The sequence below is a fragment of a genome, unplaced genomic scaffold, assembly GCF_019419815.1.
Source record: "Pyrus x bretschneideri cultivar Hongxiangsu unplaced genomic scaffold, Pyrus_bretschneideri_v1 Contig41, whole genome shotgun sequence".
Taxonomy (NCBI): Eukaryota; Viridiplantae; Streptophyta; class Magnoliopsida; order Rosales; family Rosaceae; genus Pyrus; species Pyrus x bretschneideri.
In genome coordinates this window covers 467767-480681 of record NW_025999735.1, presented here as the reverse complement: position 1 = coordinate 480681, position 12915 = coordinate 467767, and the positions used below count along the sequence as shown (strand labels likewise).

At 38.7% G+C, this 12915-nt stretch overlaps 2 protein-coding genes and 1 pseudogene across 2 annotated transcripts; 2 read left to right on the top strand and 1 right to left on the bottom strand.

The window, feature by feature from the left end:
• Positions 1 to 225: 225 nt before the first annotated feature.
• Positions 226 to 5108, top strand: LOC125469227 (annotated as a pseudogene).
• A 540-nt stretch (positions 5109 to 5648) lies between these two features.
• Positions 5649 to 8071, top strand: LOC125469221 (geraniol 8-hydroxylase-like). Its single transcript, XM_048566308.1, has 3 exons — positions 5649 to 6158; positions 6828 to 7283; positions 7457 to 8071. The coding sequence occupies exons 1-3, from the start codon at positions 5691 to 5693 to the stop codon at positions 8069 to 8071; spliced, it is 1539 nt and encodes a 512-aa protein (XP_048422265.1). The 5' UTR covers positions 5649 to 5690.
• A 3802-nt stretch (positions 8072 to 11873) lies between these two features.
• LOC125469301 lies at positions 11874 to 12802 on the bottom strand. The gene has a single exon (XM_048566496.1). It carries the CDS (start codon positions 12748 to 12750, stop codon positions 12136 to 12138), a length of 615 nt encoding a protein of 204 aa, XP_048422453.1. The 5' UTR covers positions 12751 to 12802; the 3' UTR covers positions 11874 to 12135.
• Positions 12803 to 12915: the final 113 nt, after the last annotated feature.

The window sequence follows — 12915 nt, the reverse complement described above, 5'->3', positions numbered from 1 at the left end:
CAAAATGGCACGCGTTATCCTTAAGCAACAAGAGCCTATTTTCTCCAATAATATCGCAACCGAGACCTCCTTAGTCGTGTCATATGAAGCCACCTCCATTACATTTTCTCCGATGGGTACAGTTTGGAGAGTGCTCAGAAGAATATTGAAGAATATATTGAAAATGGAATGGTGTGTGTTTTAAAGAGATTGAGGTACACAGAATCAAGAAAAAGAGTGACAAAAATGAAAGAGAAGCAGCAGAGAATGAAGAGAGAATTTCATAAAAGTTACAGAGGCTATGACTTAACTATTTCATTCAATCTTTCCCACCGAATACATTTGTGTGAATGAGCCAATCACTGGCTTTGTTCTCCAACGGTTACATAGAGAGAGAGAGAGAGAGAGAGAGAGAGAATCTCTTTATATCGTGCCATCCTAGCCATCTACCTAATCAGCCTACTATGTTTAGACATTTGCAGTTCTATTTAACTACTTAAACATGACAGATTTTCTACTACTTTGCATATAAGCCAAGGTATTGAACCAGAATCAATTCATTCAATTATAATTCAACACTCCCCTTTAATTGATGAACTAATTTCACTCCAAATATCTCTCTGAGCTTGTTGAACTGACCCTTTGCCAAAGCCTTGGTAAAAATGTCTGCCAATTGCTCCTTGGTTGGATATTACTTTAAATCAATTGTCCCTTGCTGCAATGCTTCTTTGATGAAGTGATATCACATGTTAATGTGTTTGATTTTCTGGTGAAAGATGGGATTCCTGGTGATTGCTAGTGCAGATGTATTATCACAATGCAGAGGAGTTGCTTATGTCTGAAACTCACCTAAGTCTTCCAGAATAAACTTTAACCATGTTGCATGTGCAGTGGCTTCTAAAGCACTAATGTACTCAACTTCAGTTGTGGATATTGATTCATTTCAGAGTTACATTTGATGAATCAATTAATTACAATTGATTCATTTCCCTATACAATTTACTAAATTTAACTTATTCTAGAGAATTGTGGAGTAATTACAATTAATTCATGTGTAATGTTTCGAATACCAAAATATTAAACCAAATGATGTATCACCAATAAGAAATAAGTACGTTAATTAACGCTTAAGTAATAATCCAATGATCAACAACCACATTAATCTAGAGATTTGTGGAAATGATAGGATTCCACTAACACAAACCCCCTGGAAAACTGGACAGCCTTGGGTGGACAAGTTTGGAGCAAAGTAAGTGATGACGCGGCTGATGAAAAGGCTTGGTGAGTACATCAGTTGGTTGGTAAATAGAGGGAACGAAACAGACATGGTGACTGCCTAATGCTACTTTTTCATGAACAAAGTGATAGTCAAGCTCAATATGGCGAGTACGAGCACATAAGACCGATTGGCGGCCATGTATGTAGCACTAAGATTATCACAGTAAAGAAACACCAAAAGTGGAGTGGGACTCCAAGCTCATAAAACAGATAAGACAACCATGTAGTCTCAGCACATGAGTGAGCTAAAAAGCGATATTCGAATTAAGCACTAGACCTTGCAATAATAGGTTGCTTTTTTTAGCACCAAGACATGAGATTTGAACCCAAATATATAAGATAACCACTGGTGGAACGGCGAGTATTCGGACAACCAGCTTAATCCGCATCGACATAGGCACAAAGGCGGGCAGAATGAGTTTGAGTACAGAAGACAAGGTCGTGATTAAGAGTGCCTTTTGTTGAATTATAAATCTATAGCTGATTAGTATTAGTGAAATAAGATGAGCTTATTTGTGTATTCACTTAAGTATATTACTGCCAAGTGTGAGGTCAAAAGATGTAAGGCATATAATGCCATGTGTAATGATCTTAGTAAATAGCTCAATGTATGGTTGAGATCATTTTGTGATGTAGGGCACTCTCTCTAACAGTCATGTCTATTGCACGATGTAAGTGTGATTGGATTAGAGTAAGAGAAATATATTCCTCTGCTACATTTCATGGCAGAGAAGAAAACATTCATAAAACCTCTTTCTTCTTCTCCATTTTTCATATAACCATTGAAAATCTAAGAAAACAGAAACACTAACACCTTAGACATACCTAAGAATATGCTTGGCTACAACAAGATGAGGAACCCAAGGTGAACTCATAAATTGGGCAACAGTACTTACAGCGTAGCTGATGTCTGGACAAGTTAAAGTCAGATATTAGAGACAGCCAACAATCTCGTAGAATTCAGTAGGAGAAGAAAGCAAGGAACCGGCTAACCGTGAAAGAAGGACTTTGGCAGCCAAGGGGGTCGATGCCGGTTTGCAGTGAAGGAGATTGTGTCTTTGTGACAAATCATGAGCATACTTCAACTGATTTATGTGCAAAGAACCACCATGGGAGAGAACATGTAAGCCCAAAAAATAGTGCACGGGGCTAAGAGCTTTAATGTCAAATCCACGACCAAGGGCATCAATGAAACTTTGGAGTAGCAAGAGTCAGTGCCAGTGACAGCAATATCATCAACATAAAGTAGGAGAAAAATGATTTTAGAGCCTTGATGAAAAATAAAGAGTCAGCGGAATCCTATCAACTTACTAAATTAACTTAATCTGGAGATAAATTTGTGGAGATGATAGGATCCTGCTACCACTTGTGCCGAATCCATAGAATTTTTTGTGCTGGTTTGGTTCCTTCAATTAAACATCCATTCACAACAGTTGAATGGTATAGAAAATTCTTAATAATTTTTCAGTGGATGCCAGTTCTTAATAGCAAATTCTTTGTGCTGGTTAATGAAGTGAGTGAAACAACAGCACAACTATAAGAAAAAGTAATTACCAAAAACGATGTGAATTTGTAAACACCAATGAGGATTTTATGACTTCATCGTAGAAATGACATTTAGAAGGTAACTAAGCCAAGGCTTCATTTGATATTGTCGTACTTTAATTCTTGTTTTGTATCCGCTCTTGTATCCGCTCTCCTTTCCTCATATATGGACTCTCTGTTCCTAACCCTGAAGCCTACAAGAAAACTATACTAAGGGAATTTTTTTTTTTTTAAATTTAGGAATTTAATGGTGTTATTGTGGTGAAAACTATCAATCATGTGTATTGAATATGAGATATGCGTGTAAATTTGATACTTACATCAAAATATATAGGGAGGTTTAACTAAAATCCCGCGGTACTGTTCATTTTACCGAAAAACCACATTTTACACTAAAAAATCAATCATGGTACTATTCACTTTACCCTTTATTTTGTCTTTATCGTTAAAACTCAAAGTTTTCAAGCTCTTTTCGTTTGTTTTCCTAAATATTATATATGGGAGGCTATATATTCAATATGCTCATATTCCTGGCTTTGGAAACACACATGCAGCTCACTCGTGCTCCTTGTTTTCAATTATGGGTTCTAAATTACTTAGGGAATATGAACCCTAGGGTTTTTATTACAAATGGTCCTTGAAATTTACTCTCACCATCAAGATGGTCCCTGAAATTGAAAATCAATCAATGTAGTCCTTGAAAATAGGTGTCACAAATCAATGTGGTCATTTCGTCACAATTCTATTAAAAATTCCGTTAAATGCTGATGTGGCACATAAATGAGCCCCATAAGATTTACGGGTTTTTATCACACATGGTCCCTGAAATTGACTCACACCACCAAGATGGTCCCTGAAATTGACCCGCTGCATCAAAATGGTCCTTAAAATTAAAAATCAATGAATGTAGTCCTTCAAAATAGGTGTCGCACATCAATATGATCATTCCACCATAATTCTGTAAAAAAATTTGTTATGTGCTATGTGGGTTTAATAATTAATTAAAAAAGTTGATTGCAAGACTGGGTTTTTGGTTTCACAACTTTTTATTAACTATTAAATTATTATATCTATTTGTAATTTTTTTTAATTTAATTAGACTTGTATGATCTATTTATGTGTCACATCAGCACATAACAGAATTTTTGATAGAATTGTGACGGAAGGACTACATTGTTTTGGGGCACTTACTTGCGAGACTACATTGATCGATTTTCAATTTCAGTGATCATTTTGATGTCTCGGGTCAATTTCAAGGAACACTTGTGAGAAAAAAGGATTTATGGGACCCATTTATGTGCCACATCAGCACTTAACAGAATTTTTAACATAATTGTGACGGAATAATTACATTGATTTGCAACACCTATTTTCAAGAACTACATTGATTGATTTTAAATTTCAAGGACCATCTTGATGGTGATAGTCAATTTCAGAGACCATTTGTGATAAAAACCTAAAATACTAATATGGTGAATTTTTTCAGATTAAGAAGAATATTTATATGTTTAATGTCCTCTAAGGTGCTTCTTGACTAATGAATTCACATTTAGTTATTACCTATATGTTCCATAAGGAAGATTGGAAGGGCTTTTAAGCAATATCTGACCCTCTTTCATATCGGTTTTGGTAATTTGCTTATGTTTCTTTTACAATTGTGCAGAGAATTTGCTGTCAAACTTGATGTAAATCAAATAATGTATGTTTAAATTTTTTCTCATGATTTGCAACATGCCATATTGGGCCTCTTCTATTCTGCTCTCTTAACTCTTGTGGTGGTTTTTCCCTGATGGAATAGATATATACAATCCTGATACTAACAATGCTATCTGCACTGGAGAGAAGAAGATTGTAAAGGAAGGACATAAAAACTTTCCTAGTGTAATACTTTAGTTTTACTTGCAGGTCTTGGTTTTCTTGCATGGCATTTGTCTTGGAAGATCAAAGTGTTTGGTCACAGACCTTCGCAAAGCTCTGCATTGTATTCCTTCCATTTCTATGTGCTGCTCTATTGGGAATCTCTCGTGTGGATGATTACTAGATCATTGGCAGGACGTCTTCGCTGGAGGTCTTATAGGAATTGTCATAGCTTCGACTTGTTAATTGCAGTCCTTCCCTCTCCTAAACCAGCGGGATGGGTGGGCACCTCAAGTGTATTTCCACATGCTGGGTGCAGAGAAGAATGTTGGCGTGTTCTTATCTCCGGCCACGAGGTTAAGCTCTCTCGTATGCGAAGAACAGATATTAAGATTCCAGATTCGAGTCCACAAGTCCACCAGTTACTGGAAGAAGGGAGAAGATCCTGAGTTTGAGTTTGTATGTCAAATAAAAATCATGCAGAAGGTATATATATTTTTTGTATACGCGATGGAGTACTTCATTTGATGACTTCATATCGTATGTGTAGCTCCTAACATCATTCTTTATTCAATGAAAATTTTATAAATTTAAAAAAAAAATAGTATGATTTTTGTTATGAATTGCTTTGTTGGTCTTGTTGGTAATGATGAATGTGATATGGTTTTTCGTTATCCGACTCTTGAGTCCAACACTACACCAATTATACTTTACTAATTTAGTCCAACTTAAGCTAATCTAAGCTGATCCAATTTAAACTTTTAAACTAATTCAGTCCGATATAGTATGGTGGAACAAACGCTCTTTTTGTCTTCTTTTTTTTATCCGAAATCACTTTATTGCATGCATATTGTAAACTTGTCATCACCACCACAATTTCTACCAGAAAGCGTGTCATGTATCAGAGAAAAACAGCATGCATCGGACAACTGTCCAAAGAAAGATGCATAGTTTGTTTGTTTTGTTCTCTCTTTTTGAGAGTTTGATTGCAACAAGAGGACCTAGAGAGAAAGAAAAAAAACGTAGCAAAAATGGAAGCCTTCCCTCTCTGCATGATCATTGCATTGTTATCAGTTGCTGCATATTTTTTCATCACTCGTCTTGTCCACGGCGGCAAATATGAGAATTGGAAGAACTCCCCGCCAGGACCTGTTGGATGGCCGATACTCGGAAACCTTCTTCAACTGAGCAGCAGCCAAATGCATGAACACTTGTTTAAGTTATCCAAAATTCATGGCCCGCTCTTTAGCCTGAAATTGGGTCCAAAGCCGGTCATTGTGGCAGCTTCGCCGGAAATGGCACGCATTATCCTCAAGGAACAGGAGGCTGTTTTCTCCAATCATGTCGCCAACGAAACCTCCCTAGTCATGTCATATGATGCCACCTCCCTTGTATATTCTCCGATGGGTACACGATGGAGAGTGCTCAGAAGAATATTGAATGAAAATGTCTTCTCTACTAGAGCCCTTGACAATTTTACACCACTTCGCAAGCAAAAGGTTCGTTAATTTCCGTCCTTTTTAACTTTTGCCGATGGATCATGTTAGATTACGTAATTGAAATAATTTGTAGGATCACATTTGAAATCATTCAAGCATCTCGGCATATCTTGATTTGATCAATAAGTCCATGAAGTAATTGCAGTAGTATCTGTAGATTTGATAAGAGATACACACTTACTAGACTGGGTTTTTTTTTTTTTTTTTTTTGGTCTCTAGATCGAGCTATTGAGAGTTTTAAGAAGTGCTTTTGAAATAACTAAGAATATTTTCAGAAGACCAAAAGTACTTTTGACTATATTTAGCAGAAAAAATTAAGGCAAGCATTAACATTTTTGATGTGCTTCCAGTAAAACCACTTATGAAAAGAACTGTTCTTTACATTGAACGCTGTTGGCAAGAAATTTTTTATTTAGGCAGTTTCATTGCCTGGTTTTGATACTAATTTATGTGCTATAATTAATAGTGGTGAAATACATGAGTGTATTAGTGACACCACGTAATGAGATTGTGAGTTCAGTTCATTCTTATAATAAAGTCCTCTCCTATATATTGAGGATATGTTCTTAAATATCGGAGAAAGAAATTTTCAAATATTGGAAAAAAGATTTTCATTTTTATATTGATATTGATACTCTAAATATGGTTTATTCTTTCAATTGTTTGTAGGTCCATGGATTACTGAAGCAACTCTACTCAGCTTCTTCGTCAAAGAATCCGGTGAACATTGGAGAGTGGGTTTTCATCACCGTAGCCAACATTACAAGCAACCTTACATGCAGTAAGAGCCTTTTTGAGTACACAACAATGGAAGGGAGAGAAATGAAAGAATCATTAAGAGAATTAATAAAACTTCTTGGCACGGGCAATGTTGCTGATTTCTTCCCATTATTCAAGCCTTTTGATCCTCAAGGGCTCAAACGGAGAACGTTGGCGATCTTTTGGAAATATGATGCTTTGTATGAGAAACTTATCGACGAGAGGTTGAAAGAGAGGGAAATTGGAATCAACAATACTACTAAGAAGGAGAAAGGGGACATGTTAGATGCATTGTTGAACTATAGAAGTGATAAAGATGATGACCTGAGAACGCTTTCTAGAAACATGATCAAAAGCTTGCTTTCGGTAAGTCAATATATAAGCTTGATATACATTGTTGGTCCATTGTTTAAAACAGTTTTAGCTTTTGACTCCGGTGGCTGTTAGGCTTTTGGGACTACTGATTGTGTAAAAATCAAACCTACTTGAAATAGATTCATTTTAAGAAATTAAGAATTGTCTTGATTTTGATTTTGCAGGACATGTTCATTGCAAGCACGGAGACAAGCACAAGCACTGTCGAGTGGGGAATGGCAGAGATCCTGAAAAACCCTGATGTACACAAGAAAATAGTTCTGGAATTGGACCAAGTTGTTGGAAAGGACAGGTTTGTTGAAGAAAGCGACATTGCGAATTTGCCTTACCTTCAAGCAGTAGTGAAAGAAGTTTTCCGACTCCACCCAGCAGTCCCACTCATTACTCGTCGCTCATACAAGGCTTGTGAGGTTTCTGGGTATCATTTTCCTAAGGATTGCGTTGCGGTGGTGAACATTTGGGGGATGGCTAGAGATCCAAGCATTTGGGAAGAGCCTTGCAAATTCAAACCAGAAAGGTTTATTGGTTTGAAGATTGATGTGAAAGGCCAAGACTTCAATCTACTGCCATTTGGGTGTGGGAAAAGGATCTGTGTAGGATGGCCACTTGCTCATCGCACGGTGCAATTTTACTTGGCAGCATTTCTCCATGCCTTTGAGTGGGAATGCCCTCCTGAAGTCGTGGACAATATGGAAGAATTTGTTGGGATTACAATTCAAAAGGCCAAGAGTATCATCGCCATTCCCAAACCTAGACTGTCAACTTCTGTTTACCTGTAATCTGTGAAAGCTAGTGTTGTATCATTAGCCTGTCAAATTAAATAAATGTTGTTGGACGTATAATGTTAGAAAAAAAATTTCAAAATAAACAAGGGATTTGACGAGTTCCAAGGCAGGGTGAAATTCCCCATAGCCTCTTCGGGGTTAGAAATGGGTGAATAACCGTGACTTGCCATCGGTTGTCCTTCTTTTTTAAAAATGAAAAAGAAGTTAAATTCAAGTGACTAGATATGTCCTTCTGAAAGTGATGCCTCTTAACAAAGGGTGACGATTTTGAAGGGTTGTTTAACCTCTTCAGAATGGGGCAATTAAACCTCTATAAATAGAGGACAAGCTTTAGAGTTTTTACTCACTTACTTCCCTCTAAAATCCTGTACAAGTGTTATAAGAAATAACCTTCTAATCTCTCCATCTTTTCATTGAAAAATAAAAGTGAATGTTAACCAAACATGGTTTGGTGATCGGGGCAACACTATCTGCAATGCAAATATAACATCTATAGGGTTCAGTTTATATCCCTCAACCTCAAGCAATAGACTGTGTCCTTGATTGTTAAAAATATGTTCACAGTTAATCGTCTTTGGTCAAAGTGTCTTCATGTGTCGTATATATTGTTAGTTTGTTAGTGTAAATTGTCAATACGTAGCAAAACACGAAGTAGTTGAGTTTGTGATTCTCTTATACTAGGATATACTTAGATAATGTTATCACTGAGCATAACGATTGTGTTTAAAAGATTCCTTAATTTACTTAATTAGGGCTTAAACCTTCGAAACGCATGCACCAGATAAAGACAACGGAGAAAAACTGTCAAACAAAAATGTAAGCACATACATGTGATGTTTGGTTTGTTTTTTTCCTTTCCCCGTTACGATTTTCAAGGAGAAAACGATAAACAATTATATACATATACTCAGAGAGGAGAAGAATCAGAGGAGATAGAGAAATAAGACCATGAATTACCTGCATTTTACTTCAATTTCAGCAGCAGCACCTTCAACCTTCCCTCTCTGCATTACCAACATTGCAGTACTACTTCTTGCAGCTATATCGTCGTCGGTTTTTGCATACGTAGAATTATCATAGAGACGGCAACACCCACTTCCAACAACACCGATACTGTCCCCAACTTATTAATCACCATCTGCACGATCCGTCAAGTATAGGGCTTTATCACAAAAGGCCTCAGTATTAGTTTGAGTGGGGTTAAGATATTTAAACTCTTATTTTCTCATAAAAGAGCGACATAGGATATTTCAACACGTTCCCTCACATGAAACCCAATTAGTGGGTCACACGTGGGAGATCCACACATCGGCAACCACTCAAAGCAAAGGGGACTTACCCATACACACGGGGCCAAGGGACCCACCATCATCACACAAGGCCAAAGGAGATTCACCCTACACGTAAGGCCAAGGGACCCACCATCATTGCACGAGGCCAATGAAACCCACTCATCACGTGGCAATACGACCCACTCCCTAGCTCTGATACCATGTAAAATTATATAATTATCAGAGAGATGGGCCAAATGCCTACTTCCAACAACATCGATATTGTTCTCAACTTGGTAATGAATTATCAAGTGCACAGTCCGTCAAGTGCGAGGTTTTATCACAAACGGCCTCAATGTTTGATGAAGTAGAGTTAGGATATTTAAACTCTTTTTTTCTTAGAGATACAGTCAATATGGGATACCATGTGGAGCCAAGGCGACTAACAAACGAAATATACTATGAATATTATTGATTAAACGAGACTGCCGAGACGGCTATAATTGAACAACTACATCTTGACAGCTTGTTCTAAGTAAATAACAGGCATTCTATTTATAATAAACTAAATCTTAATCTCTAACAAAACCTAATTCAAACGGGCTGAGTCTATTTCCAAATTTATTATTTTCCAACAATTCTTTCATCATCACTCATGCAGTCCATGGTTACGTTCATATGCGTATTGAGTGCTTGCAGTCGGATGGGTTTGGTGGATTCGGGACTGCAAGTCTTTGAAAGTATAACACTGATACGGCCCGAGGTACAGCACTGTGGTTGTTTGGTGGATTTACTAGGACAAGCTGGTATGCTAGAAGAGGCAAAGAAAGTAGAGAGGAAGATGCCGGTGGAACCAGACTCGTAAGTCTTGGTTGCATTGCTCAATGCCTGTGGAGTTCATGGATATGTTGAGTTATAAAAATAAATGGTCGAGCATTTGTCTGGGAAAAGTTTAGAGCAGGGTGGAGTGCATGTTCTTCTTCCAAACATGTACGCCTCCACCAACCAGTGGGACGATGTGGTTCGCAGTACTTGCTTTTATGCCTTTCCTTCTTACTTTCCTGAGCGAGGAAGGGAATCACTACTTCGGATGCGGCTGTCGGATAGGGCATCGGGAAGAACATATGGAAAAGAGAACCTGCGAGTGCCATTCAGTTAGGATGTGCCCCCCTGAAATTGTTAGATATTTGCCCTTATGACTTGTCTTCTTTTATAGGGTCTATCACAATGCTAAGTAAATGGAGGAGAAAATGGTGAGAAAGGTACCGGGATGTAGCTCAGTCGAAGCCTATGGCGATGTTTTTGAGTTTGTCGCTGGAGATAGGTCGCATGTGTTCATGGACGATATCATGTTGTTGTCGCTTCCGATTGATAAGCATTTGAAGTCTCATTGGTTTGATAGGGATGTGACACGAATTCATATCAGAAATATCACCTGGAAGAGTGAAACTCACGGACACCGTGATTACTTGCAAGAGGAAGGCTAACCGATTACACCAGTCTAGCTAACAAGTACCTTCCACAATCGTCGATTATTAGAGCTATCATCTGCCTTCACAACGGTCACAACTCAACCTCTCCAATTATAATTCACTTGCAACCCATAACCCATCTCTAATGACCCAACAATCTGTTGTTCATTCTCTCCGCCTTCATATTTCACATTCGACACCATAACCCAACTAACCCAACAACGATCTACCACATAACACCAATCAATTACCGTGTTCCAACCTATATAAGACTCTAATTTGTTCAATATTTGCTACAACTTAAATAACCCATAAGCATTCATAGTTACGAACCACCACCTCCCATTATTAAACTCCCTCACATCCTGTAACTCCCTAGTTCATTCTCTATCACTAAGTGAAGGCTCACTGCAAACACATTAAGATGCTCATCTATCGCCTACGAATTGATAAATCAAACAATCCAAGCTATTGCGGTAACATATTCTTCGCAATTTGAATTATGCTATCTGACTCAACCAGATCTTCCCAATCATAGTACTAACAACCACTAAATAACCCAGCCAGTTATAGATCATATGTTTCAAATATAATGTAATTTTTCATACGAAACAAAGACAGAAAACATAGCCGAGAAAGAAAATGCACATTTGCCACCAAAAACAAAGGCAAAAACCCAATCATGCAAGTTGTAACAACAAAATGCTCAAGAACAACTAAACTCATCACAGCAACTACCCAATGGGTATCAATAGAGAGAACCCACAACATTTACACCATGAAAAACAATTACACGGTGGTGTAGCAATATGAAGCTGAAGGAAAGACAATAAACCAGGAACACATTCATGGGTGGGAAATTGAAACTTAGGGACATCGCATAAAACCGACCATCCCCAATTCTTATGAAGAATGCCAATTCCGTAGAAGGCTAAAACAGTTAACAAAACCCCCTAGAATAAGTTATGTTCTAGCAGTAAGGGTTTAATGCTCAACATCTTCAGTGTATTTGCATTATGCATAAGCATGTTCAGTGTCCATCCATCGGCAGCATCAACACAATTGCTTGCGTATATAACGAATACGAAATACAACAACATTTCAAATGTGTCCTATCTGGATAAACTATATAGGAAAAGACTGAGAGGACAATAATTAAGTAGTAATTCGATAAATACAGACCACGGCGTACGATTTAAGCTTATTTTATCACCAAACCACAACACAGTCACAAACTTCTCATCATCCAAGGGGCACATTTGTTTAATTATAAGGTATTTATGGAATTACCAACTTGCCATCATCATGACGCTATTCACACTGCGGCGGCGGCGGCTTCCTTGACCGTAGACGGTGGTGGGGAAACGGAGTCAGCGGTCACCTCCGGAATCTTGACATAACCCACCTTCTTCGGGCTGAAGTCTTTGAAATCGTCATCGAAAGAGCTGGAGCCGCTGTCGTCGTGGCGACTGATGAAGACGGACCAAGCCAGGTACATAGTGGCGGCGGTGAGCGCGCCGCAGCCAACGCCGAAAAGCAGCGAAACGACGACGCTAAGGATGTCCTTGGTGCGATCGCGCAGGGAGCTGAGGTCGTAGGACGACGACGAAGAAGCCGTTCCGATGAAGGGAAAGAGCGGTGCCGTCTGAGTCCGCTTCTCGCTGTCGTGGTGGTGGTGGTGGTGGTGGTGTGGGACGAAGACGTCTTCTGAGCGGGCAGGGTGGATGTGTACAGGGCGGAGCTGGCCGATTTCGGTGACGACGGTGACGAAGCCGGAGGAGGAAGAGGAGGATGGGAGACGGCGGAGGGAGAAGGAGTAGGAGGAAACGAAGAGGGTTTTGCAGGGCCTTGATGCGGTGGCGGAGATGGCGAAGAGGGAGAGGGTGATGAGGGCGATGAGGAGGAGGGATCGTTGACTCGTTGACGCCATGGATTTACCTGCACAGAGGAAAAGGGAGAGCCTCTCGTTCGTTCAAGTTGCAACTGGCAATTTAGGGATTTTGAGCAGGTCTCTGTAGCACCAAATTACCTAACTTATATTGCCCTCAACAAGTCCAAATAATTACATCATATTAAAAATTTGATTAATTTCTTT